We start from the raw sequence: 27592 nt of genomic DNA on the forward strand, positions 1-27592 counted from the left end.
TAAATTTTCTAATCTATGTATCTCAGCTATGGGTAGCAGTGACAACGCAGCATGGAGTGGGCTGTGGGTGATTAACCAAGTGGGTGGCTCTTCCATTAATCTCTTCATCCTGCTTGTTGCCCAAGCAAAGTAGATCAAAGTTGAACTGAATGTATTTACCCACCCTACAAGCAGACACCCAACTGAGGCAGGCCACTCTGCTGTTCTGTGAGTCCTTGCATACCAAATTTCCTCTTGCCTCTACTCCCACTCCCTGAAACATTAAGGTTTGTAGCAACTCTTTAGAGCAGCTAAGGAAGAAGTACTCTGGTACTTGTGTGCCCTTCCTCAGCTGCTTTTGGTTGGTTGGTTGGGGGGGGGTTTGCATAAAGTCAGCTATAATTACAGTAGTTGAGACTATCACATCGCGAGGTTGAAAGTCAGAAATACTAGATGCAAGCAATGAGGTGAAGAATCAGTACTAATGATCTCAAAGCCTGACAACAAGAAAGTCAGTATCACACACTGACAAAATAAGCAGATGCAATCAAGCAGCAGCAACCTTTACAATAGAGCAAGTTTTTCATCTTATCTATTTATTGCAGACTCAGTATTACTTTTCCACTTAGGCAGGCACTCTAGCTCCCTCAAGAAAGGTATGGAATTGCCATGAAAAAAATAGGAAAGAAAAATGTTTCTTGCTGTTTGAAAAATGTATCTGCTTCACAGCTTTATGGATGAAATACAAGATTCTAATCTAATTCAGGAGCTCAGAGTTACACAGGGTGAGGCAATAGTTTAAAGATTATCCAGCAGTCACAATCTGCCTGGCACACTGCAGGAACACAGCCACTGCATCATCACGTTGTAAACCCTTACTTACTTTCTAATGACAGTCACAGCTCATCTCTGTGCATCACACCCCTGCCCCCAGCCATTCCTGCAGGAGTGAGGAAAAAGCTAAACACTTTTGTTTGTTCTATACTGTACTTCTTGAACACAATTCAGTTGGGTTTTTGGGGGTTTTGTAAGAAAAACGTCTGCCTGAATTTAATAGCCAGAAGGCCAGATCCTCCCTGCCTACATCACCAGCAAATCAGGCAGTTTAGGGGAACTCACTCTCAGATAGTGATTCTGACCATTTACTGCAGTGCCAAATAGCTCACGGAGGAACTAAATGTATACATACACATGTATGCGTGTGCCGTTGTCATCATTTTGGAATGCAAACTTACCTAAGATCTGAAAAATAAGAAACATATTGAGCCCCTAAGGGCTGCCTCAGAAATTTCTGTGAAGCTCTTGTGCTTCCTGCAAAAGTCCCTGGAAAAAAAAATAAAATCTTAGTATATCCAAGTGAGCCTTACATGGGAGTTCACTGCAGAACACAATTGGAGATGACAGTGGAGGTGGTGAGCCATTTGTATCATAACTCAGTAACTGCAGCACACTTCTAAGATGTTAAAGACTCAGAATTCTCTTTCCCACAGCTCCCACTTCTCTAGCAAGATATTCCAGCCATCAGAATGTGAAATGTTCATTCCTGCTCCCGGGCGTTTCCTACTGCAGCTGGAGCACTGAGCTGCAAAGAAGACAACATTCAATGGGCCAGTGAGGAAGTAAGCATGAATCTGACTCCTTACTAATGAGCATCTCCAAAAGGCAAGAATCTGGCTCTTACTCAGGGACTGCTTTTATTTTTCTATTGAAGAGTCCACCTGTCATTACCTACCTTCTTAGAGCTTGGTATCCTTGATCTGTAAGGGACAGAGATATCCCCTATGCATTCCCAAGTCAGGAACTGGTCTCAGACACATCTTCATCCATCACTTTTCATGGGTTAACTCAAGAGCTTCTTCCTCAGCCCACAGGCTCCATCATCCCATAGGTTCATTACACTCAGAATGAGAGGAATTACCTTTAGCACACTGACCTGCTTTCTGAGCTGTCTTTCTTCACTTACTACTTGGAGGCTCACAGGACTTGGGTCAGCTGCTTGGAATCACTGCCTGATGGCCAAGGCTTGGTTTTGAAGCATTATTTCACTTCAGCCCAGTGCCTGAAGCTACTGGGTATATTCATGTGTTCAATAGCATTTTCTAAAGTACTTTGGCAACCTCAGATCCTCAGAGTCACTTTCAAATTGACTCATTGAAAATACTCTCTACAGCCTCCAGGTATCTGTTCAGGCCAGGAGGTCAAGTAGGATAAAAAAATAAAAGAAGGAAGATATATATATATATATATATATATATGCGCACATAAACATAATGATAACATTTAACACCCCAATAAAAAAGCATAGATATTTTACAAATTACATAAACCATTAAGTTTCTGAGTACAAATGAGGAACTCCTTGATATAAACCCGGGAGACATTTCCCTTTTGGTAGATGATTCTCTGATGGTCCACTGTTTTCTTTTATCAGTGCTTCAAACTAAGTGGCAGCTCCTCTGTTTGAAGGTAGTGAGGTTCATATCATTAAGACTTTCACTAGTTAAAAACGTGTTATTTTAAACTGAACTATATGGCAAACAAGAATATAAAAGATCTTGACTATTGCTTGACAGTTTCTTTTGAATTCCCCCTCAGTGCACTTGTGAGCGAGTTATTTTTTTCCGCATCCTCACCCAGCAAACTGTAATAAGGATGTCTTGTCACCTTGCAGGTGGCAGGAAGAAGTCATCACAAAAAGGAAATCTTGTCATAGCCTGATGAGCATTATTTTCAGAAGCTTTGTCTGCTTAAAGAATCCCTGCTTAAAGAATTCCCTCCTTGTCCCTCCTAAGTTGCTGCAAATAAATTGGAGCGGGGAGCTGAGCTGGCTAACCCTCCTCCCCCCTTCTTTTTCAGCCAGGATTTTTTCAGCCAGATTAGCTCCCCCTTTGCACTTCACCACATGCCCAAATGCTTGTGCCAGCATAGCAGAAGGAGGAGTAAGGAAGTGGGAAGGAGTGGCTGGAAGTCGGAGGAGGTGAGGGAGCAGAAGGGACAGCTTCAGTGGGTCTAAGACCTGCAGCCAAGAAAACTTAACTACCTTCCTGGAATCAAGTACTTCTAGGGTGTCCTTGGGAAGATGGATGCGTTCTCTGCCTGAAACATTTCACTTGATGAATCTTTGTGTGCTAGTGAGTGTGTAATTCACTTTAATGGAGATCTAGCACTCTATGTACTTGTTATTTTCCAGCAGGGACATTACCTCCTGACAGACACAGGGTTTCAGGCAACATCACCTTCAGTGTGTTAGCCTTTGGGCCTTTGTATGCCTCTAACTTTGTCCTAGGGCACTAAACAGATTCTCACCTAAACCAACACTGCAAGCAGGCATACTGCTGCCTGCAGATTTCACACAGCCTACAGCACAATCACAGAACCTGCAAGCGGCTCAGATATATTTAGAATCCCACATTGTCATTACTTTCATCCTGAAAAACGGAGGGGGGGAGGAATAAAGAACAGAAGCAGATGATATATGCACAGCTGGAGAACGTCAGACAGCTCAGCACTGGCTGGGCCTGGGTCTCCTCTTGTTTAACTGAAAGGGAGTGGATGACCCTGAGAAAAAGAAAATCCACATTTATTTATCTTGCTGTGGTCAACACCTGGCTATCCCTGTGAAAACAGTGCTGTGATAATCTGCCAACCTTTGTTTTCCGTGCCAAGTTACCACTACCACTGAGGACTGAGCATGCCGGTGGGAAAGGACACAAGTCAAAGAACTGCCTGTGAGAGGGGAGCAACACGGCTGCTACCTGGCTTTAAATATCCACAGTCAAAGCACAGCAGGACAACATGCCATAAGGATGAAAGAGACTGATCATATGAGGTGATAAAATGACACAAGAAAGCAGTGGAACAGGAGTTCATCTAGCCATACAGAGGTCAGTGCATAGTCATATGTAAGCAGAATGCTTGTAATTAATGATTTAAATCACAGTTGTTGGCTAATACACTTGGATTGTGAAATGTGATGTTTCCTCCAAGACAAGATCCCAAGAGGACAATACTGAAGACGCAGCTAATGTTTGAATGCTACCTCCAAAAGGTTCTTCCACAGTTGTGCAAACATTGGGACTGTTTCCCCTTCCTTCTCCAAGCCCCTTATTTATGTCTGCATTAAAATGTTAGGAGAGTTGCTTCCAAGGAAGGACCTAACTGACCTATTTGTGCTCCCTTTCATGGCTCCTGAGAATCCTCGTCTATCTAGCTTTGTTAATTCCTCAGAGGTACTCCATTTCTTGAGAAGGTGAATACTTGCTCATACAGCCTTCAGGCCATAATAATGGGTAAAATCACTCAGATTATACCTTCTTTATTTTTTACCTGCACACTACCTTTTAAATTAACTGGGGGGTTGGGGATTACACTAGTAAAGGCTTTTATCTGTCAGGGCTTTGTTTGTCAATGGCAAGAGTGAAAGGGGAATGAAGAGAAAGATCTGGGTATTTTATTTAAAGCTATTTTTATGGAACTGTTAGGTTCACTTTAGATGGGCAGGCAAACACAACAGTCAGGTGAAGACTCCAGATGACAAGATGAGAAGAGCTGTTATGAATCCCCGTAACTCTGTTACTTTCTAAATAATCCATGTTATCCTTAAATTCAGAAAACAACCCACCAATATTAGTGGCCCTTGTATTCAGTTAGAAGCTGTGGTGTTATTCTCACAGTCCTAAACATATCGGCCTCAATTTCCCCTTTCTTCTTGCAAACCAGTTCTGTTCTTTCCTAGCCCTCTGCTCTCGCATTCTTAGTGCCTGTCAAACCAATGGTTCCACTTAAGTGATGCACATATTTTAGATGTTTCCATGTTTCATTCTCCTCCTACAACTGCATCTCGTCCTAACAAGCAGTTCTTCCAGTTAACATAGACACAAATCAGCTTGTGGGATGCCAGCAGCAGCAGAAAGTTTTGCTGGAAATTGCAGTGGTCTTTCACAAATGCAGACCTTTGTTGATGGCTGTAACATGTCAGAAAGCCTGCTCCTGATGTGTTGGACCCTTGTAGTCATTTTTAGTATTACAGGTAACTTCTGAAATGGCATGTGGGCATGGCAAAGTACTCAGAAATCCATGGTCATGGGCTGTGCAAGCTTCTACAAGTCTGCTACCACTGACAAAATTCCCACGTTGTCTTAGGCTATCTTCTTTGTTATTGACCATCTATTAAACAAATCCAAGCTAGTGCTTGCACGCAGGTCTTTGGGAAGCATTGTAACACATTTCTTGCTGCAGTTGCTTCATTGGGTGAAATCAGTCTTGTTGAAACTCTTCTGCTGTCAAGAGGATTTATACAGAAAATATTTTAGCCTACAGAGCTATCGCTCACAATTCTATTGCTCTAATTCCTCACAAATTAAAGGGCAGAAACTGCCCCCTGCCTTGTGTTGGGTCAGGCACCAAAAACTTTTTGGATCACCTCTGTTTGGCCTAGCAACAGGGTGTTTTCTTCTGCACATTTAATTTTGTTCTTCAGAATTTCAGGCTTTGTTCTTGAGACCATAAATTTCACAGAGGACAAATTAACCTTTGAGACTGAGCAGTGTTTTGAGGTCTTCCTGTAACTGGCTCTGTAGTCACCTTTGCCAACCTAAGTCCAGGTTTCCAGCATGCGACAGTCCTGCCCTCTCTCATCTCTGGCTTCATGTTGCTATCTCCACGTCAGGGAATTGAGCACTGAAAATGAAGGTAGGCTCTTTCCTCCCACCTCCTTCAGCTCCTGGGTGGCTGGCCTGAGCTCACTCAGTACACCACCACCACCACCACAGCCCAGAAGGAGCAGCAAGAACATGCAGCACAGAGAGGGATCATGTCTTGTAGGAGCAACTTGAATTTATGTCGGTTTTAAGCAATCAGGCAACTGCAGCCTTGGTCTGCACACTGAAAATCTTAAATTACTCAGATTTGTTTTAATTAAGTGCTTAATTTTCACAGTTAAGGCTCCACTACAACACTATTCGCTGCTGCAGTGCTTGTCAAAGATTATGGCAGTGAAAGAGGTGACTCTGTGATAAAGTATGTCAGAAAACCCCATTGAAAGAATGTTATCATATACTTTTTTCTCCAGAGACTATCATTATCAAGGTCTCAGTTTGAACCTTTTCTCATACTTGTAAGAAGTGTCTTTTGCAACCTATCCCCACATGCATCATCAGATAATTCTGCTGCTTATGTGAGTGCACAGATCATACAGTTGATGAAAAAACTTGTGGTTTATATAGTCATATATATATACATTTTTAGAACTCTTCTTCTGCAGATATACTTGAATGTTCACTTAGAAATTTGCTGCTTCTGTGGACATTCCTATCAGCAGCTTATTGTGAGGACATTTGTAGAGAATCAAGCACTGAAATAGGTATGAACAAAAGCAAAGTGAATACATTTTAAAATCAGAGAAATGATGGTTATCGCAAAGTGACTTTTTGCACTAGTGTCAGGATGCACTGAATGTAGGAAATCAAAATACAGCATGATGTTTCCCCGCCACAACAAAGCTATTTTGTGCCACCCTAACCTAATATAATGTTAGATAGCTATTTTATTTAACAAAAAGTAGAAAGAGGTTTACCATCCTACGGGAGTGTTGGTATTTCAAAACCAAAAGAGCAAAGTCTTGTACTCTAATCCACCAGTGAGCAAACAAGAACATTTTAAAATGTTTCAACTATGGCCCTTTATTCATTCAAATATCTTAGTATGATTAACTGTCAGATCTCAGAAAAATTGTTTCACAGGGCAGTTTTCACACTGAAATTGTTAACCTATGATAACAACCTCTAAAAAACCTTCCGCTGAAGTTCTAAAGATTAGAAATCCATCCAACTCATTATCATTCAATCAGAAGAGAGTCCACAAGAACTTTTTGTTTCCTACCAGCTCGTATTCTCTGATAGCATAACTAGTGATCAGTAAACTGTTGACCGACTCAATTCTGTGTCCTTCCCACCACCATTTTGCACCATCATGACTGAAGAACCATGAGCATGACAGATGAACGTGAGTACAGCATGCTCTCTTCGCAACACTCTACATGTGCAACTTTTTGTTAAGAGTCACCACAAGTCGCCTTAAATAAAAGAATCCTTAAGGCTGATGTAACGTACACCATGGATAGTATCATTTTTCATCGTACCAGAAGACAGAATGGCTTCTGACAAAGCCATTGCAAAGCCATCCTTGATTTACACCCACGGTCACAGATGTCCAGATGCAAGAAACTTCTAAGCAAGAAAAAAGCAAACAGATCTGGGGAGGCCACAAGCAAACTTGCTTGTGACTCTTCTAGCTGCTGTGTGGAAACAAAGATTATAGAATCAGAGAAACGAGAATAAGCACTCGAAGGCCATCCGAACCAAACTCCCACTCAAAGCCAGACTATCACCAACTCTAAATCAAATCAGCCACAGCTTTATTCGGCTGAGCCTTGAAAACCTCCAAGGATCAAGATTCCAAATAATGTCTTCCAGTGCCGTACCATTCTCCTATTTAAGAAATTTTGCTACTGTTCAGTTTGAATCTCCCAAGATGCAAACTGTGGCCCAGTTCTCACAGTAAGTTCCCAGCCTGTATTGCTGCAAGAGGTTTTTCTGCTCTAGGTACCAAGCTTCACACACCTTACTGAAAGTCTTAAGGTCCAATCTGCAAGTGTTTCAAGATCCCTCTGGACTGAAGCTCAGTTATTCAGGATGCTAATTATTTCCCTTAATTTAGCATCATGCACAAGTGTTCTGAGTTTGCATTCTCCCTGATCACAATAAAAATGCTGAACAGTATCAGCCCCAGTATCAACACTGGGGTACACAGCTACTGAGCATCAGGCCACTGGTAGTCATTCTTCAAACCTCATGTCTCAGAGAGTTTTCACTGATCTAACAGTCTGTTCATCCAAGATACACTTCCTCAGCTTCAAGATAAGAATGCTATGATGTCAGAAACAATACTGAAGATACATACATCCGTCACTCATCTTTTTAGCCAGCCAATTCACCATAAAAAGCAACCAGGTTGGTCCAGCATGATTTACCATTGATAAATAAATCTATCCTCGCTCTTCCTTGTCATTATGTTATTGTCATTTGTGTGTTTATAAATGTATTCCAAAACGATGTGCTCCATGAAGAGCTGACTTGAGCTTTAGTTGCAGTGGCAAGGACAACATCATACAACATCTGAATTTATTCACAGATATCCAGATATTGGTGTATGACTGATGCAAGCAGAACAGTGCCGGTGTAGTCAGGTTAGCTCAGACCCCACAGTTTACCCACAGCAGTACAGACTATAGCTTTACTGACCAAGTTTATGATGGGGCTTGTAGCCATGGTGCAGTAAAACTGCCATAGTAAATCTGTCTTCAGTACCAAAAATGGCCACTCACTGCAGTAAATAGACTCCAGTTCTTTCTAACAGATTTATTTCACAGACATGTAGACTAAGTTGTGTATACCTCCGGAGTGAACACACTGTAAAGCCCCATTTTCAAGACAACAATCAAAAAAAAAGAGTCATACCCTGAATAGGGTCTGGAGTGTCATCACTGAGGTGAAAGTGTGGTATAGCTTGAACAAAAGTTTATAGCCTTCTATGAAAACATACATTTTTCTATTACTACCAGTAGCAGATCTGACAGCTGTTGTATCTCTTTACTTATATTTTATGCTTCCTAATTCTAACATATGATGACACTTCACTTCCCAATATCCAATTGACATTCTTTTGATGTATCTTTTGGGCTAGTGCCTAAGCACATTTGCAAATTGTTTAGTGCTCAATTTAAGGCGGAATATATTCCCAGAATTCCTTTGGCAATCAATTATTTATGACTTACAAGTGTTAAGATCAAAACAAAAAGAATAGATGTATATTCCATGCTGAAAGGAGGTCCATGGGGATAACAGAAAACAGAAACTTTAATGCTAAATTTGTGTAAAAAGGGTAAAATGGAGATTTCCTATGCAGTTTAAAAAAAAAAAAAAAAAAGGAAAGGAAAAAAATTCCCTGGATTATACAGTTATTCTTCTTGGGTTTTATCTCATGGCTAGAAATGCATGCTTAAACTGTACCATTAGTTCTTTGTGCCACAGGGGCAAATTCTAGTTTGCTTTCACCAAGGACTACCAGTCAGCTTAAACCTGGCACCAGCTACCTGCCCACATCTTTTATCAGCATACCCATGGTGCCATTAAAAATACTGATGCATTTCTATTGACAGGCCTAGGATTTACGTTAATATTTTCAGCAAGGTCACACCGCCTGCATGGCTTCTTTGTAAACCCTGGAATGTGTAAAGGTTTGCTCGAGTCAACATTCAAGCAAAGGGGAACTCGCAAGAGTAGAATTTAGAAAGATCATTCATACATCATTGAACAGCTCTGCAGGTGAACATTCTCACAAGCATGTTTGTCTAGGGCAAAATCTGCACTATTCCCGACAGTGGGGTACTAGCAGCAATGGAGGCTCATGAAGTCAAACACAAGACCTCTCCTTCTGTGGGCTGCAGGTCAGAGCTGAAGTACTCAAAACGAAACTTCATCTGTAGTCACCACTGGCTATGAAGGTGTCTTTACAAATCATGTGCTCTTCTCTGTAAGCTTTTATTTATTTATGTATTGCTAACCTTAAACTGTGCCCCAGAGACTGTCAAGAAAATACCCTTGGCCAAGTCACCAATACAAAATCAGTCCTTATCTGTCTGATTAATATCTGAGTAAGCAGCATCTGGCAGCTTCGCAATGAGCCAGTGCAGGATTATTCAGACAGGACAGAAGAACCAGCAGGAAAAGAACAACCTGGTAAAAACAAACAAGGAGTAATTCCAAAGCAAGGAGTAATTCCAGCTCAGGAATACAAGCTGATCAAAGGCAACCTGCAGAAATAAGAAATCTAGACATCAATACAGGTGAATGGCTACAGAGAGATGTAAATCTGCAAGCTGAAATGGAAAGCAGAACATCCAGCAGCCAGCTATGAAACTCAAATCACAGGTGCCGGAACTTAATAATGAGCTGAGTTGTTTTTTTCATGGCTAGCAGTCCACCTGCCAATGGATTGAATTATTTTCTCTTTGTGTTGTTTTTTCCAGGTCATGCAGCAAATCTGTCACCTTTTGTGAGGTCAGTGAAATTAAAACACCCTGTAATTTAAGTTACTTATTTCTCAAGTAAACAGATAAATTAGAGTACCATAAAAACTGAGATGTATCTAAAGACAGTGGCAGCTCTCCAGGTAAAAAGAATCAGCCATCTGCTCAAAAACAAAATCTAATAAAATGCAGTGACAGATCACTTCACTCACTGAGAGAAACTTGGAACAGTGGGGCTGAAATCAGCAGTGTGAATCTGGAAGAGTCACACAACAGAGAGCTTGCAATGATCCAACGGGCAGGTCATCATTTGCTTTGCCATCCAGCATCTACCTCAAGTCTTAAATTTTTACTACTGCTACTGTTATTAGTAATAGTACTATATTAAGATTAATAAATAATAATATTTACCGTTAATGATCGTTTTTGAGGTCTACTTATGACTTTGAGATGGTCTTTAGTTGGTAAACCTTCGGGGGTTTGAGCATTACTACACAAAGGAATAGGTAAGACAAAACTAGAAAATGAGACCTTTCTATTTTGTCTTGGAGTGATTCTTCCATTTAATGACTTCAGAGAGTCAGTTTGTCACATTTGGAGTGAAGGTGTTTAAAAGTCTAGAGGTTAATTAGAAAAACAACAGCTGACTTTACTGAGAGTTTAATTCAACTGTATGAACAGAGACAAACTGTTTTCAACCCAGATCTGTTTGGAGCTGGTTTGTGCTGGAATGTCACCCACACAAATCTTGCGAGGGAACATTAAGTGACAATACGCTCAAAATGATGAAGCTTCTGTTGGAGCAAAATCTCTGTGGCTAGAAAGAAAATGCTTAAAGGAGGAAACATTTATGTTCCAGTTTCTAATTTAGCTATTACTTAATTAAATATAAGAGTTTGATGTATTTTTTTACAAACATTTTCACACAATCTAAATTTCTTGTCACCACATTGAGTTTCTTCATGTTTTTCCCTTTTGTTTAAGCTCTTACCTCAGGCCTTTTTCCTTGTGTGTTAATTCTTTAGACTGGCTCTGTATTGTAGACTAACTGGCAATTTAAAGTTAGGACTTTGCTTCTTAAAAAGAAATTAAACATCTCTATAAACACTAGATTCAAGTTCCCTACAGCCTCAAGGCACCTGGGCTAGTCCTTCGTTCCCCAGAACCCAGCCTAGTTTCCTTCATGTTGGCCAAAATTTGCAGTGATGAATGTCTGAATGAGCAAATATTAATAATTAAAAAAATCAAAAATAATTTTGCTCAGGGCTGCAACTCCACTTTAAATACCTTCCTGTCTTGCACTGTCATTTTCTCTCCCTATGATGAAGGTGTTAACTATGTGCAGTGGAAAACACAGCATCTCAGGGTAGAAGATGTTCAAAATCAAGATTGGGAAAGAGCAATTTTCTCCACAATACACATTTCGTAAGGAAGGAGATTCATACCCCTAGAGTCTGATCTTTCTGCTGTTACAAAAGTCATTGCTCTTGCTACTGGATTGCTACATGAACAGTGCCTGTGGCTCCAGGGGCACCCTCAGGCTCCCCACATGCCACACAAAGGAAGACTAATTTTCTGCCTGTAGAAAGGAGTGCTGGGGCACAGAGTCCCTGGATACTATGAGGTACTTATAGCTATACTGCATTAAGGAGGATTCTGCATTAAGGTGGTTTCTGCTATTTAAGAAGGAAGAATAAGGAGCAGGTAGGATCCTGCACTCCTGGATCACACACTATCACTCAGAAACACTACAGAGAAACCTGAAAGAATGGAGACAGAATATAAAAAGAGGGAAAAAAAAAAAAAAAAGAAGAAGGGAAAAATCCCAAACACAAACCTAAAAACAGATGGTAAAATCCTGGCTCTGCTGAAGCCAATGGTAAAGAGTTTTCCTGCTTATATATGTTACTGTTTTTCTCCAAGGGAGCAAGGTAAATGAAGAGGTTTATTTTGCAGATAGAAAACCAAAACAAAACAAAAAGATGAATGGATAAGAAATACATAGCTTTGAGGAAAATATTACAATATGAAATTTGTTGAGATGCTGGCAGTGTTGACTGATGAAGTGCAGAGGACAGGGTAGTTTAGACAGACAAAGATCAATATAAGGCGGGTTTGGGATTAAAATTTTAAGTATGCATCATGGCCAAAATCTAGCTTTTGATCTGCAAAGGAGAGAAGTGATAGTACTGACAAATAAATGAAAAGAAAAAAGCAGCAATGTGAGTCTCTATGAAGGAAGAGTGCTGTCAAAGTATCAGTTTTCTGACTTCATAATGCCAGCAACGCTGTATGGAGCAAATGGATGCAAAGGGAACATACGAGAAGCAGTTGTGGCAATCTGTCTGTCAAGGTGACCAGTGTATTAGATTTACACTTTCCTAACTGTTATGTACTAAATATGTCAAGCAATTAAATTGCTTTTTTGTTTTACTGCTCCAGTGAATTCAATGTTTTTACCCTCTCTCTACGGAATCTTTGTTTCTTGATCTCCATTGAACTGTGAGGCTTCATCTTGCATTAGATTGTAACACCAGAACTGTGTTCACCCATGCAGTAGAAGAGCTCCCATAGGACCCTCCTGGGATGAAGGCAGTGGTAAATGATGTGGTAGGAGTGGGTTTCAGTCAACTGGCATTTACGTGTGTTGTGTATTTTATGTCTTCCAATCCAAGTAGCAATCACTTTTCAAAAAATGAGTGCAGTGGCTTTAATTAGAGGACAACAGCAACAAAGAACCCGTAATTAAAAAAAAAAACCCGTATCGTGTGGTTGATGCAGTGAGTAGTGCCTTTGTCGTAAGTCACAGCGAGTCTACTCTACTCTTGGGTCAGGTTCCGTCATCAGTCAGCTTCAAGCGCAATCACTTCTAATTAACAAATCTTTTGAACTCTTCCAGGGAACATAGTCTGGACCTCTAAGGTAATATGACAACAGTCAGACATGCAGCTCTTAAGGTTGTCTTTCCCTTATATTGACTTCTTCCAGAAGGCAAGGTGGAGACACCCTTTAATAAAATTAAACCAATAGTATTGTAGTTGCATTTTTATGCCATGTGTCTGTCCATCCCCCCTGCAGCCATCCAAGTCTTTCTCACAACAGAACCACCTTCCATGCTCTTGGTAATTTTGTACGTGTATCCATAAACAGAGAAGGAAGGCTACTATGGCTGTGCAAAGAAACTATCTCCTTTCTGTACGTTAATGAGCAGTATTAGAACTTGACACTAAAAGGACTGGTTTGAGTTGGGTTAAATCTGGCTGACTTTGTGGAGGCAAGCGGCACCCATCTAAAACCTCCAGTTATGCGCAACAGCAGGGTGTTTTGAATTTGAGCTACATATTTTGGGCTGAAAGATGGTTGGAAAAGTAAACAAAGCCACAGCCTTGCACCAGAGGTTAGATTTATCTGATCTGTGGTACATTCAGGACCAAGACAGCAAAAACTTTTTATACAGACAAACACGACTTCTTTGAAGAAACAAAGAACTCCACCACCGGTTTCCCCTGCTACGAACGTGCAGTATCACCAATAACCTCACTAAACCCAAAGGAATGGTATCATTACAGCTCTTTGATATGCAGATACACAGGGGTTGCTATTCTTATCCTGGTGTTTTTGCATTTAGCCTGTGGAAAACAAACAGGTTCTCCCGTGTTCTCCCTGTGCCCATCCCTCTCGCTGCCACAAGTTGCACAACCGCAGTGGACAGGCCACGGTCTGCAGGAGGAGCCAGTCCTGCTGCCAGCCACGGGCACGCTAGGGACTCACTCACTGGTGAGTCCCTGCCCTGAGCATCGAGCATCACACGAGACCAGCTCATTCAAGGTGCGTATTTAAAATGTTCCAGAGCCCTTTTAAGCTAAGCCATAATTGGTAGCTGGCTTCTGCAAAGAACAATTTCGCAGGCGTCAAGAGTTAATTGTGACCACGCGGATGAGCTTCCTGTGACTCACATCTGCAGTGTCACGAAAAAGCACCCCTTCAGTCACACCGACCAACTGCCCTCCTCCATTTCATCAGGGGAGAAAAAACCCCACAAATTTATAAAAATAGAGGTCCTTTAAATAAAAGTAAATAACGCGCCGCCTTCCTACAGCGACCAATCCCTCAGGCCTCCCGCGCGATGCTACACCTGAACAAGCCACGACTCGAACCCGAACCACAGAGCCTTCACCCTGCCCTCCCTGGGGCGAGCCACGCATGCGCAGAGAGCCGCTCAAGCCGACGCGGACTCGCTCGGGGGCGCAGCAAGCCCGTGGCAGCGCGCATGTGTAGTGGCTTCCGTCGCCCTGTAGCGTGCGCTGCGCTTCCTCCCCCCGCCGTGCCATGGGTGACCCGTTCCGGAGGGCGGAGTCGGGCACTCAGGTGAGGCGCTGCCCCCCCCCCCCCCCCCCCCCCCATCCCTTGGGTTCTCCTCAGCCACGGGCTCCGGGCACCGCGTGCTCGCGGCGGCCGTACCCAGGCGGTCGGGGAGGGTGAGGGGAAGCCCGGCCGCTGCTGGGGCAGGGGAAGCGCTGCGCGCTCCTCTCCGCCCACCCTGTGGTGGCGGAGCTATGCTCCATCCCGGCCCCCTTGGGGCGGGCGGAGGGAGCGCCCGGCGGCCGTGGAGCCTCTCGGGGTTGCAGTGTGTGAGGAAAGGAAGGCGAGCCGCGCCTTCCCGCCTCCGCCGCCCTTCTCCCACCCCGCCTCCCCGCAGCCGGGGGCAGTGGGGCCCCGTTAGCAGGCCCGGGGCGCGCCTCATGCTGAGCGGAGGCGCCCACGGGTGTTGGGCCGCCCGGAATTCCTCGGGTGTGCTGGTGGGGGCAGCGTGGGGCTCCGGCCGGGTGCTGTGTGCAGGGACCCGGGCTGAAACCCTGTTGTGGGTTCCCCTGCAGCGGGGGGCATGGGACGGTTATTCGGGTGTTCCAGTAGTTCCTTTGTAAATGCCTTCTTCGCGCTCTCTCCCAAACATTGGAGTGGATGCGGTAAGAAAGAGTCGTGAGGGAAGTTTTTGGTTAAATAGTTTATTTAACCAAAAGCGGTGGAATTGCTTTCTTCATAGAAAAGGGATTTTAGTTTGGGGAGTTGGTTCTGGTTTGTTTCATTTGGTTTTTTTTTCCCTGCTGGTTTATTTGTGAGTTGCAGTCACAAAATAAGGATGGTTTGGGTTGGAAAGGACCTTAAAGACCATCCAGTTTGAACCCCCTTGCCATAGTCAGGGACACTTTCCACTGGACCTGGTTGCTCAAAGCCCCGTCCAGCCTGGCAGTCAGCAAGTTAATTGCTTGAAGATGTGTGTTACTGCGTCAGAATATTCAAAGTAGCGCGCACATACAAGCACTGAAACGAGTGATAACTTCTTATTAAAACTCCATGTTTTTTCAGTAAGAAGCCTTTTTGACACTTAAAAGAAAATGCAGTAACAGCTGTGCTACAGTGAGCACATGTGCACAAATGATGGATGTGAGTTGTGCTCTGTGTCCAAGTGGGTAAATGAATTTATTGTCGACATAGGCAGTGCCAACAGGAAGTGTACACGGCAGCACCTGTAGTGGGATGGCTAACCAAACCTGAGCGAGGGAGGAATCAATAACTGACGGCTTAAGGAAGGTTAATGTAGGAGTACATTGTCCAGAAAAAATGGTAAAAGCCCGTGAAACAGAAAATACTGAATTTAAAACAATACTTCCTCAAATAGCCTTGTGCGTAAGGTCAGGTTTCACGGAGAGTTACACTAAGACCGCAGTCTTGTACTCTTATTATTGAATATAATTAATGCAACAAATTAGAACTTCTTGCAAAACACCTTTGGTGTATCACAGTAAAATAAGTGATAAATTGCTTGCATAAGTTTGCATGCCCATAGTTTACAAAAGCTCAGTCAGAGCAGTTATAGTGGTTGAAAATTAAATTATGCCTTGTACTTAAGATAGGTTTGCATGTGTAAATAGCCTGTAGGGTAGCTCGCAGCCTCTAGCAGAGCTGGAGTATTTAATTTGAATTTCTTTAACATTTTAATGAGGTAATATTCTTTACATTTATGCATAGCTTCATTGAAACCAATGCAGTTTAAGCATGTAATGTGTCAGTGGGACTGTCCATACACATATTTCTTTATTACAAAGATTAAATTGATAAATTATAAAAGACATAGTTAAAATATTTGAGTCCCGTCGGCCTTGTCATTAGTGGAATTTAACCCTGCTGTCACCTAATTCTTGCTGTATAGCTAGTTTTCTGTGCCTAATTGCACATATGTGCAGTTTCTTGCTAGCGTAATTACACTTCTGAGAACACCTAAGAGCAAAGATCTACCACTAGCAGGTTGCTAAGAGGTGGCATTTTGTATAAAGGAAGGCAAAAAGAGCATTATAAAAGAAGAAATGCACATCTACAGTTCAATTATAGAATCTGAAGTCTTTAATATGTAAGTTGAAATTGTTTGGGTGGGTTTTTTCCCAAAGCGCTCCAATTCAAAGGCTTTCCTCAGTGGTGCTGTGCTGCTCTGTTCCATATGCTGTCTGTGATAAAGCTTGGGACACCTCATGTCCACCAGAAAATCACAGAATGGTTAGGGTTGGAAAGGTCCTTAAGATCATCTAGTTCCAACCCCCTGTCATGGGCAGGGACACCTCCAGATTACCCTTTAAGTGCTGTAGATTTTTCCCCCTCCTCCTCATTTTCAGGTGAAATGCAAGAAGGCAAAATGAAGTGCCTTCCCTGGAGCAGAACGAAGGTCATGGTTGCCCGTTTGGGGAAACTCAGGTTGTTCCTCTAGTATCAGCAGAGGTGAGAGATGCTGGTGTAGTACCTCATCTCAGCTTTGTTTCCATCACTTCTGCTGTAGTATGGACAAACCTTTGTCAGATTTGAAGGAAATCTGTTCGCTGTTTCTGCCAGGAACCCCATTGCTCCCAGCATGACACTAATGAGGCAAGTGCCTTTGGAGATTCTGCTTCAGAACTCGGAAGTAAATACGAGCTTGATAAAAACACAGGTGTGCCATCATCACTGAATTAGCATAAATTACCTACATGAGCAGTGCTTGGAGTAAGCACCTGTAGTTACTTAAAATGAATATATAAACTCAGCATTTAAATAACCACAGATTCATATTTAAACTATAGTGATTGATCCACCATGTACTTCCAAAGCTCTAGCAGTGTGCTTAGAGGAGTGACAGTCTAAGAAGTCAGGGTCTCATGATTTCCCAACTACAGAAGATGTATTCATTAATGTGCTAATAAACTGGGGAGCATGAGGCTGCAGAAATGTGTTTAGACCCTCAGTAGCTGTGACTCACAGAACTCATCATCAAGCCCCTCTGATCGCTGAGCAGTGCTTCCTTTGCTAAAACATTAAGCGCATCAGAAAGTGGCAGCCTGTGGTGGTTTTCCTGTTCCTCCTGATTTCCACTGCCTGCTGGTGGGGGTGAGAGGTTCCCAGCCCATCTCTGTGGTGGTGCGACCTCTCCTTGCCATCTGGATTATTGCTTTGCCCAGGTCCCAGGACCCTGCTGGTTCCCAAAATACTCAAGAGCTCACCTTGTGAGGGTTTTCTGTGCCACACAAATGCGTGAAATGTAGGGGGTGCATCTGCAGATGCAGAGCAAGGTCAACTCAGGTGGTTTTATGGCCCTTCAGTGGACCTGTCAGAAAACTCTCCTGAATATGTGTGAACAGGCAAACAAAGGCAAGCACACTGACATTTTGGTAATGGAAGGGAATGTTAAAATGTCAGTGAAAATGTCACATTTAGATTCCCATTGTGACCACTTGAAGTAAATGCAGGGCCATTTAATGGAGTTTTATTCTGCTGTTAAAGGCAAACACACACAACTGTTTAAACAACTTGTAAGACAATTCAGAGCAGATGTTGCTCATAAACGTGGCAGGGAGGAAAGCAAGATAAGGCAGTGGTGTGTTTAAAGGTGTGTGCTTAGTGCTCTTTTTGTGACTGGCTTTAAGGAGGATGGGATAAAACTGAATGGAATTTGTTTTATTTAAATCTCTAAATGACAAGTGGGTGTCTTGTAGAATTAAATGTTTGGCACTGGGGTGGGTGCTCTGGCAATGCTCTGAGCAACCTGATAGTTTCCTTTCCTATGTGTGTTAATACATGTAGGGAGTAACAGCTGTAGCACTGGGCAAAATGTTCATTCTTGGTTTACAAACATATGCCAGAACTACAAATAAAACAAGTTATGTGAATACCTGTCTACTTCCTAGGCAAATATCTGTCAATTTAAGAAACTGACCATGAACTTTGGACTGATTTGTTTTACAAGGGGCTTTGGAGGAACTTGCTTTACAAATTCAAGCTTGCTTTAGAAAGGTTCTTGTAGAGCCACTGGTGGCTAATCACTTTTCATCATTCTTAATCCATACTCTGAACAAGTAATGATGATGTAATAGGGTTGTAGTCCAGAAGAGACCTGCATAACTTTTCAGATGAAGTGTGCATGGTTTTACTTAAAAATGCTCAGAGGGACTGACTCAGGAGGCTAATGACGGGTAATGTTTCACCTCTTGAGCAACAGTTTGTTGTGGAGGTGATGGTTATTACCAATTCTTCCCCTGTATTCTGTTCAAAGGCAGCACTGCTGTATACCAGGGGTGATCCCTCCTGCTAGTCTGTCTGTGCAGCTTTTTCTTTTTAAGCTTTTCCCCTAATGTATATCCACCTTTTACTGCCATTGAATCTGCGTGCTTATTCTTTGTAAGGACGGAACCTTCTGTTGCTGTAGTCCAGACTATAGGTTTCCATATGTATTTATGAAAACATTTTTTACATCAGACTACTGTTTTGATAGGGTTGTCATGGAAAACTCTCAGTTCTCAGAATCCTTTAAATCTGATTCCCAAGGCCCATGATTTTGAGTTAACAGCATGTCTTTCCTGTCTTTTCTTTAAAAGCTACTTGCACGACTTGAGGGCAGAAGTGCTCTGAAGAATCTTGAACCTTATCTGTTTGCTGAGGAAGGATCTCCTGTTCATGGTAAAAATTTATTTTTATCCCATTTATGGAAGAATGTTGGTGTGAAAGTATCTTCAGAGCAGTAGCACAGAGATAAGCATACAAGTAGATCTTTTTGCCCTGGATTCAGAATTTCAATTGTTGATGTAGTTTTATGCAGACTAGATAAAATGAAATAATGCAGCTTCACTATTCTGAACATTAGTAAATGGACTTTAAAATCTGCTTTTTGGGTATCAAAACACAGGTGTAGGTGAGTAAATACCTAACACATTGGTCTGTTTCTAGCAGTTTTACAGAAATTTGTTCTAGATTATATCAGTTAACCTTTTTTTTTAATCAGTGGTCTAAAAAAACCCCCACAAATTCATAAATTTGCAAAGAACCCGAGGATCAATAAACAGCAAAGAGTTCAGTTATATGCAGTGGTCTGGATCAGTTAGGAAAAGGGTTCATGAGCAAACACTGTCAATAAAACCAAGTCATCAAGCTATTCAGTCGTGGCCTGAAAAATCCTGATTATACTGAGATGGAACTTTGGAAACAATTCCATTATGAATATAGGTACTAATCAGCTGAATGAGTTTGCAGATGATGTTAGGATCAAAATGGCTTATATGACCTTCAGTGAATAAACGAGAATTTCACATTGGAGGAATCAGGCTACCTCCCAGTGACACCCGTACAAGTGTAAGGTAGATTTTTCTAGCAAGAAGATTTTAAGATCAAGACTGGATGTTTTAATGAAAGAAATTATGGAGCTAAGGAGAAAACACACTTAGTAATTCCTTGATTATTCAGGAAGTTAGACTGGTTTTTCAGATTGTGTAAAATTTCATGGATTTCACAATGGAGGAGACTAGAAATCTATAGTAGAAAAGGTGTATGAGTGCAAACTGTAGGGATTGTGCTGGGAGGCACTACAGTTGTTGAATATATGTATGAATGAACGAATGAATTTCATATGAAAAACGTGGCTGCAGTGGTTATCAACATACTTGTCTGCAGTTGGAAGTTTGGGGTTTTTTTTATGAAGCACACACAAGAAGCAAATGTTTGAGACTAAACTGGTCATGTTCTGGTAGAACAGACTGTCAGAAGTCTTCCTGGGGGTTAGTAATTGCCTTTGCTGTCACAGCCCACAGCGTTATGTAATTCCATCATCAAATTATCAGCTTTGCTCTTAAAAGCTGTGTTGTTCATGTCTATCCAAAGACTGTTCCAGAACCTTAGTTCTAACATGGCTGGAGACCTTCTGAATTCATCACTGGTTTCTCTGTGCCAACATGATTGTTGAGCTTCTGAAGCACTTCTTTTTTCTGCTTTTAACAAATGGCATCAATTATTACCCATATTGGTCGTGCTTTTTGGCTGACATTAATGAAGCTGTGTAACATTTTAGCCCAGACCTTTGGCTGCGTATACGTAAATGGACTTCACCTTTTATTACATTTTTGCTTTGTCTTTTAATACTGCAGTATTCATGTGAGTCCATACGCTATTTTGATGTGTGTTCTCATTATTCAGTCTTAAATTCCTGTTGAAGACCTGCCTCTCCATTTGTCATGAACTTGACTTTTAGTAGGTCACTGTAGAATACTGTAACACATTGCCCATGAAAGCCATACTGAACAGCTCTTAATCTAAAATGCTGTGATTAAAGCAGTGCAAAGACCTATATTACTCTTTTTCCTGATGGTATTTGAAACATAGAGATGAAGTTTCAATAAACTGCCCAAAGGTTACATCATAGTTAAGTGTTCATAACATGTATGTCAGAGTACTATAAAATAGGAACAGCTAATATAGGTAGTGCTGTGATATTCTAGTCACTGCTTCTAATTATGATGGATTTGCATATTGAAGAACACATAAGCATGTTAATTACATATCATTTAAGCTCTTCTGGAATGGAGCAAAAGTGACACGAGCTTTAAATAATCTTCCACTGTTGGCAGTCTTATTTCTCCTGTGCCACTGGTATGAAGTTGTGGGTGTCAGTATAAGGCTCTGATAATTCAGCAATAGTATGACACCCAAAATTAACTTGAAATAAATATTAGGCCTTTCTACTTTACCAATAAATGGTACAAATATTAGTGCCAGATTCTGTACAGTATTGGAAGTTACTAGTCCAGTAACTTCGAAGTATCTGATGATGTGAAACCTGCAGAGTTACTGCTGCATATTCTAATAGCCTGTTTGTAACTGCAGCATCAGTAAACCAGTGTTTGCTAATGTAATGATCACATACAAAACTTAATTCAAAAGAGAACACTGAACTGATGACCAGGACTGAGCACAGTTTCAGATAAAAATCCATCAATGTTACATAAATATTTACATTTATGCAACATCATTTAGTTTATCCTGTAGGCCATTGAGCAGCCGTGTACTATTGTGGTCTTCAGGCTGTCCATCGCAGGCCAGTTCAGGCTACTGTGAGCCAGGCAATGTGTAAGGTGACTCCTTAAAAGTACTTCTTGAAATGTTCAGTGCTGGATTTCATAGGAGATCATTCTGTTCATCCATCTTGATCTTGTAAATCTTTACTATCTTAAGTCTTTATTAGCCCATTAGTTTGTTTTCACACATTTTGCCAAGCTAATGGAACATACCTCTACTGATAGGTAGTAGTACAACACCAATTCTAAGAGGAAATTTTCCCATTAGCTTTCTTCCATGTTAATGTGTCTGTTCCTACTCTGTCTCTCAGACTGTTTTCATCCTGTGACAGTATTTTTTTTACTAATCTTCCTTTCAAAGTTATTTTGACATTAATGGATGATGCCAGTACTGACCTGCTGTGAGGGCGTCAAAGGCTTCTTGGAAATGTTGCTAGCCACACTTCCTCCTCTGCTGTATCATGGGTTGCCCTCTCAGACCCAGAAGGATGAAATTTCCCTGTTATCTTACTCTAACAGCCTTGTTGCTAATTTAATGAAACCCTACATTTATAGATGTTGCTATAAATGGCTTCTGTTTTGCACCCATTCTTCTTGTGGGCAGCCTCTTTGATAATCATGAAGGCGCAGAAATCCCTGGCTCTGTTGAGGTTTTTTTAAAGTCCGAGCTATTACTCCTTTCAGAGTGACTTAAGTGTTTTGGTCAAACTACAGCCCAGATGTGTCTTGTTCAGCAGTGTTGAACAAGCTTTGAAGGGTGCTTAACTTGTCTTGCTGTTACAATTTACAAACCACCGCCACAAAAACTCCTAACAATGATTTTTCATTTAACTTAGTATTTTTACTTAAATAAATGTTAGTTGTGCCCGTAAAAGCTCATCCAGTGTTATTCTGTAATACACAGACATCCTGACAGAACATCTTCAAATGGATAAAGTCATAGAATCATAGAATGGTTAGGGTTGGAAAGGACCTTAAGATCATCTAGTTCCAACACCTTGCCATAGGCAGGGATGCCTCACCCCACACCATGTCATCCAAGGCTCTGTCCAGCCTGGCCTTGAACACTGCCAGGGATGGAATGTTTACCATTTCTTTGGTCAACCTTTTCTGTTTCACAGAAAAAGCTTTCCTGAATCATTACCAAACCGTAACTCAGATTTGCCCACTGCTGCTTCTGAGTGGCCATGCGTAGCTGCTGGTTTGTCTTAAGCAACTCATATTTTGCTGTAAAGGTAGATGAAGCAATCTGCATTGCAGATTGGCCAAGTCAGTCGCTGGCTGGCAGAAGTGTTGTGCCAAAGCTAGTGGCAAACAGATGTACTTTGTTCCTTAACAAGAGGTGCCTTATGCAATTGTTCTAAAATATTTCAGTAGATGAAATATGAGGGAATGACCTACCCAGCACATTTAAGAGGAGTTCTTCCAAGTTGGTATCTTATCCTAACAGGGTGCAGTTATGTTACTGGCAGAGTCTGCGGCAGCAGAGCAGCTGCTGGCTCAAGTGGCTGAATTGGACATTGTGACCTGTGAACAGGAAGAGAAAATTAAGATTTATGTCATAGGAAGTTTAGTTGTTGTTCATCTCGAAAGTGGGGAGAGCCATTCAGAACAGATAGGGTGTGGTATATAATAGTGTATATATATAATAGTGAGGGTTTGGGAGGCAATCAAGCTTTTTTATAAATTTCAAAGTATCAGAAGTTCATACAATGGAATTGCAGTTGTGGCACAGAAGGAATTTCATTATCCATAATGGCGAGCAGTCTGAGTGTCACTGGAACAGACAGAACTGTCACATCAGGTGTAAATTGCTTTCAGCACTTGCAACGGGTGAACTAAGGGCTTAGTTTCTTCCCCACCACCCTCTGTCCCTCTTCCCAAGGCGTATCTTGACATCGTACGCACTTAAGAACAAGGATGTCCTCTATAAGTTGAGTAGTGACTTAAAAAACCCTGTTAACTCAGGCAAGCAAAGCCATGTTTAACTAAAGTTGTAATTAATTCTCTATTCTTGCATCCCCCCTGTGAAAAGCTGTTATGCCATTTGCACTTGCCAAGGCCGTAGAAATCTCTCACCTTCCTGCAGTTACAGTCGTGTGATTCTCCCTACTGCATGTCTTCACCCTTCTGCCTGAAATCCCAAATGTCATAAATAAATAATCCAGTTTCCAAAATTAGGAATTTATAAAGAGCATCTAGTAATTCAACTCTTTTTAAAGTCTTGCTCTGTTACAAGACATCAGAAGACACTGGAAAAGACCAGAGTATCTTGCATTCACATCCAACAAAAACCTGCTTTCCTAGTAAAGCATAATGTTTTATTAATTAACATTTTAAATGTGAGCTGTATTTTACTGACCCATGTGGAGCAGGTGGTTAGGCTGAGTCCATTTATGAACAGAGATCCTGTGCTTCAGACAGGAGAATCGTTGCCTGGAGTTGAAGAATTCCAAGTCCCCTGTGCCAAAACCAGCAGTTTCATATTATGATCACCGCAGAAGAATATAAGTGCTAAATAAATTTACTGGCATTCTCTTTACTAGTCACAGATTCCCCTTGATATCTCACGATGTGCACAGATACTGAACAAGCATGTAGCATACATTAAATGCTGAAGGACAGTCTGTGCTGTAAAAATACATGTGACAACATCATTTGGACCTCTGATATGTCAATTTTTTATGGTTTGCTTGTCCTCTACTTGTTTATTTCTTAATTTTGTGTGTGTAGGATAAATAGATGGTTTCTTAGCTACTCTTGTGTAGCAGCTTCCTTTTCAGTCTTCGCTTACCTGTAATGATACAGATGAAATCTAGTTGCCAGCCTTTTACTGATACTAGTGTACTAGATGCTATTTGCAGGGGCTTTTCCAGCCTTTGTTCCCAGTCAGTTTTCTCCACTTCAGGGGCCTTTCTTCAAAACTGGAATTTGTTTTGGTAGATCCTAACCAGGATTTAAATGGTTTTATGAATATTAAATTTTCTGTGCCTTTAAACTGAAAGAGGGGAGATTTAGATGAGATACGATGGAGAAGTTCATTACTGTGAGAGTGGTGAGGCACTGGAACAGGTGCCCAGAAAAGCTGTGGCTGCCCCATCCCTGGCAGTGTTCAAGGCCAGGTTGGATGGGACTTTGAGCAATCTGATCTAGTGGAAGGTGTCCCTGCCTGTGGCAGGGGTTGGTCCTGGATGAGCTTTAGGGTCTCTTCCAACCCAAACCATTCTGCGATTCTAAAATGCATTTTCCAGTTTCTGGAATAGTGAGTACTGGTTCAGTAAACACTGAAAACTGACTCTAAGCGCTAAGTACTGCTGCCTGATAACCTACTGTTCTGTTTTTGAACAGGAGATGTCATTGAATTCCATGGACCGGAAGGAACAGGAAAAACAGAAATGCTTTATCACCTGGTGGCCCGCTGCATCATCCCAAAATCAGGAGGAGGTCTAGAAGTGGAAGTCATGTTCATTGATACAGACTACCATTTTGATATGCTTCGTCTAGTTACCATCCTTGAGAACAGATTGGCACAAAGGACAGAAGAAATGATCAAGCAATGCCTGGGAAGGCTCTTTCTGGTGAACTGCAGTAGTAGCACTCAGTTACTCCTCACTCTCTACTCTTTAGAAAACATGTTTTGCACTCACCCCTCTCTCTGCCTTTTGATTTTAGACAGCGTATCAGCTTTTTACTGGATAGACAGAAGCAACGGAGGGGAGAGTCTCACCTTGCAGGAGATGAATCTGAAGAAATGTGCTAACTTTCTTGAAAAGCTTGTGAGCAAGCATTACTTAGCCCTCTTTGCAACAACACAGATGCTTATGCAGAAATCTGCAAACTCTGCAGAAAGCTTTTTCCCTTTAAAACTGACACACGAAACTGATACAGACTATAGACCATATCTTTGTAAATCATGGCAACAAATGGTAACCCACAGGATATTTTTCTCTAAGCAATGTAATTCTGGCAACAGCAAAGGTTTTACAGTCACTTCTTGCCACCTCAGAAGAAACCATGTAGTAAAACGTTCATTTAGTATCGCAGAATGCGGAGTTCAGTTCTAATTTCAGTTTGTTTTTTAAACGTGTAGCAAATCCTGGTACTTAATCCTCACTGGGTCTAAGTAGTTTTTAGTGCCTCTTAAACTAGTTGGTTGTTGCTGGATAATTAAGAATTTTTGTCACCATTCTGTCACAAGATTTTAATTCAGTGAAGGGCAGGAAACGTTAATCTGTTTGAAGTACTGTATACATTCAGTCCAAACTAGTGAGGAATGTTGAAATTACTTGTTTGTACTTAATGAATGAAGAGATTAAATCAAGAAAATCATAATCAAAGACATTCTGAACTCCTGGTATCCTTCAGTAATCTAACCTATGTGATATGTGGCCAAATGCACTGACTTCATTTCCGGGTCTTACTGCTTTATACTCCTCTTCCAAACTACAGCAGTAGGAGCCTTGTTGTCCGTGGAGGAGACTGCAAAAAGGCGAGTGTTCACTATTTAGAAATCCTGGTGTAGGTTTATTCCCGGTAGCCTGGGACATAAGAAATGCATTCACAACTTTGCCTGAAGAAGAGGATTCATTTTCACAGCCTGTTAAACAGTGGTAACCTTGACCATGCCTCCCCAAGCTCGCAGCCTCTCTGTGTTAGTGTGTGCTTGGAGAAGTGAGGATTGCAGGTGTTTTGACCCTTACAAACCTCTGGGTCTGAAGAATTTACAGTGATCATAGGAATGGAGGCCTGATTGCCTTCAGGAGCCATGAAGGAAAAGTAAAGACCCAGCTATGGGTACCTGTGGGTTTGTGCTGCATGCAGCAAACAGTTTAGGCTTTGAAAATAATGGCATGTGGGTTATGGGTTGTTCTGGGTGTGGGGGGTTGGTTTTTGTTGGTTTCTTTAGATGTATGCACAGACATATGTTTGTGTTTTCTTTCTCTGCCCTCCCTCATTATTTCTTCCCACTTCTTTCTCTTCTCCCACTCTCTCTAAGAAATCCAGGAATGCCATGCCTCTGGTCTTCACCAGTATGTATTTGCCACATGTAGAACATTTGTGTGCAGGATTTGGCATGCAACATGTTGCAATTCTGGCAAAGAAGATTCAGAACTTATGGGAAATGCCCTACAGTTCTGGCAAAGAATAGCGTATTATTTATTAACCTAGAGTGCCCTTTGAAAGCTTCAAAGTGCTTTACAAGAAAGAAAATTGCACACAGTACATTATTTAATACAAAAACTTACATTAGCTTACAAATTTAAATTAAACAAAGGGGAAAATATTTCTCACAGCAATATTCGTTCAGTCATGTTGCACAGCTTGTTTCATAGTTTAGATTGAACAGATTGTTAACAAAAATGCATATTAAGAAGCGGTATCTAGCATAGTATCTTTTTGAGGAGGATGCCTAAAAAACTCTGTTGTGAGACATCTTTTAATTTCCTAACTTCTGAAGCCAGCTTTTTCAAGCTGAACATACATGTGGGTTCCCAGCTGTGTGTAGCTCGCCGTGCATACCCAGACCTCTGTATGTAGAGCTAGGAGCATGGATCTGTACTGTCATTCACAGAATGTGGCATCTCTATGATTTGGCTGGATTTCTGCACAGAAAATGAGCGTCCCACCTCCAACAGCAGCCTGTACCAAAGGTTTGGGAAGGAGTGTGAGATACATTGGTTTTCAATGGCATGGCCTCCCTGAGGATGGGAGCTCCTAAGCACAGCTGCAGTCAGACCTGTTTGATGGATGTTGATCAGACCTATCTTCCATGAATTCATCCAGTCCATTTTTAACTTGCTCTCTTGGGTTCCACTGTGTTTCTTCACAATGAGTTCAGTTTAATTATTCTTTCTGTGGGAAAACTTCCTTTTTTTCTTCCCCTCTCATTTTAAACCTTCCATCTGAACACTTCCTCACGCTGTCACTTCTTTTACTGTGACACATGAGCTAGGTTTGCCTTTTCACCATCTCTGCAGAGGTGATAACTCTATAGACTGTCACTTCATTTGTGCTTTCTCTTCCATCAACACCAGTACTTTATTTCAGAACTTCTATAAGTGCACAAATGCATTAAAAACACACAACTTAACCATTCCTAGATTGGACCCAAGGTAGATGGTTTTACATGAGTAGACACTTCCACTCTGATTAATTATAAAGG

General features: G+C 41.5%; 1 protein-coding gene across 1 annotated transcript; it reads left to right on the forward strand.

Annotated features, from left to right (window-relative positions):
- The first annotated feature begins 14910 nt into the window (after positions 1–14910).
- XRCC2 (X-ray repair cross complementing 2) lies at positions 14911–25606 on the forward strand. Its single transcript, XM_080609870.1, has 3 exons — positions 14911–15033; positions 18964–19045; positions 24778–25606. The coding sequence occupies exons 1-3, from the start codon at positions 14992–14994 to the stop codon at positions 25491–25493; spliced, it is 840 nt and encodes a 279-aa protein (XP_080465996.1). The 5' UTR covers positions 14911–14991; the 3' UTR covers positions 25494–25606.
- The last annotated feature ends 1986 nt before the right edge of the window (positions 25607–27592 follow it).

Source organism: Psittacula echo, assembly GCF_963264785.1.
Source record: "Psittacula echo genome assembly, chromosome: 2".
Classification (NCBI taxonomy): Eukaryota; Metazoa; Chordata; class Aves; order Psittaciformes; family Psittacidae; genus Psittacula; species Psittacula echo.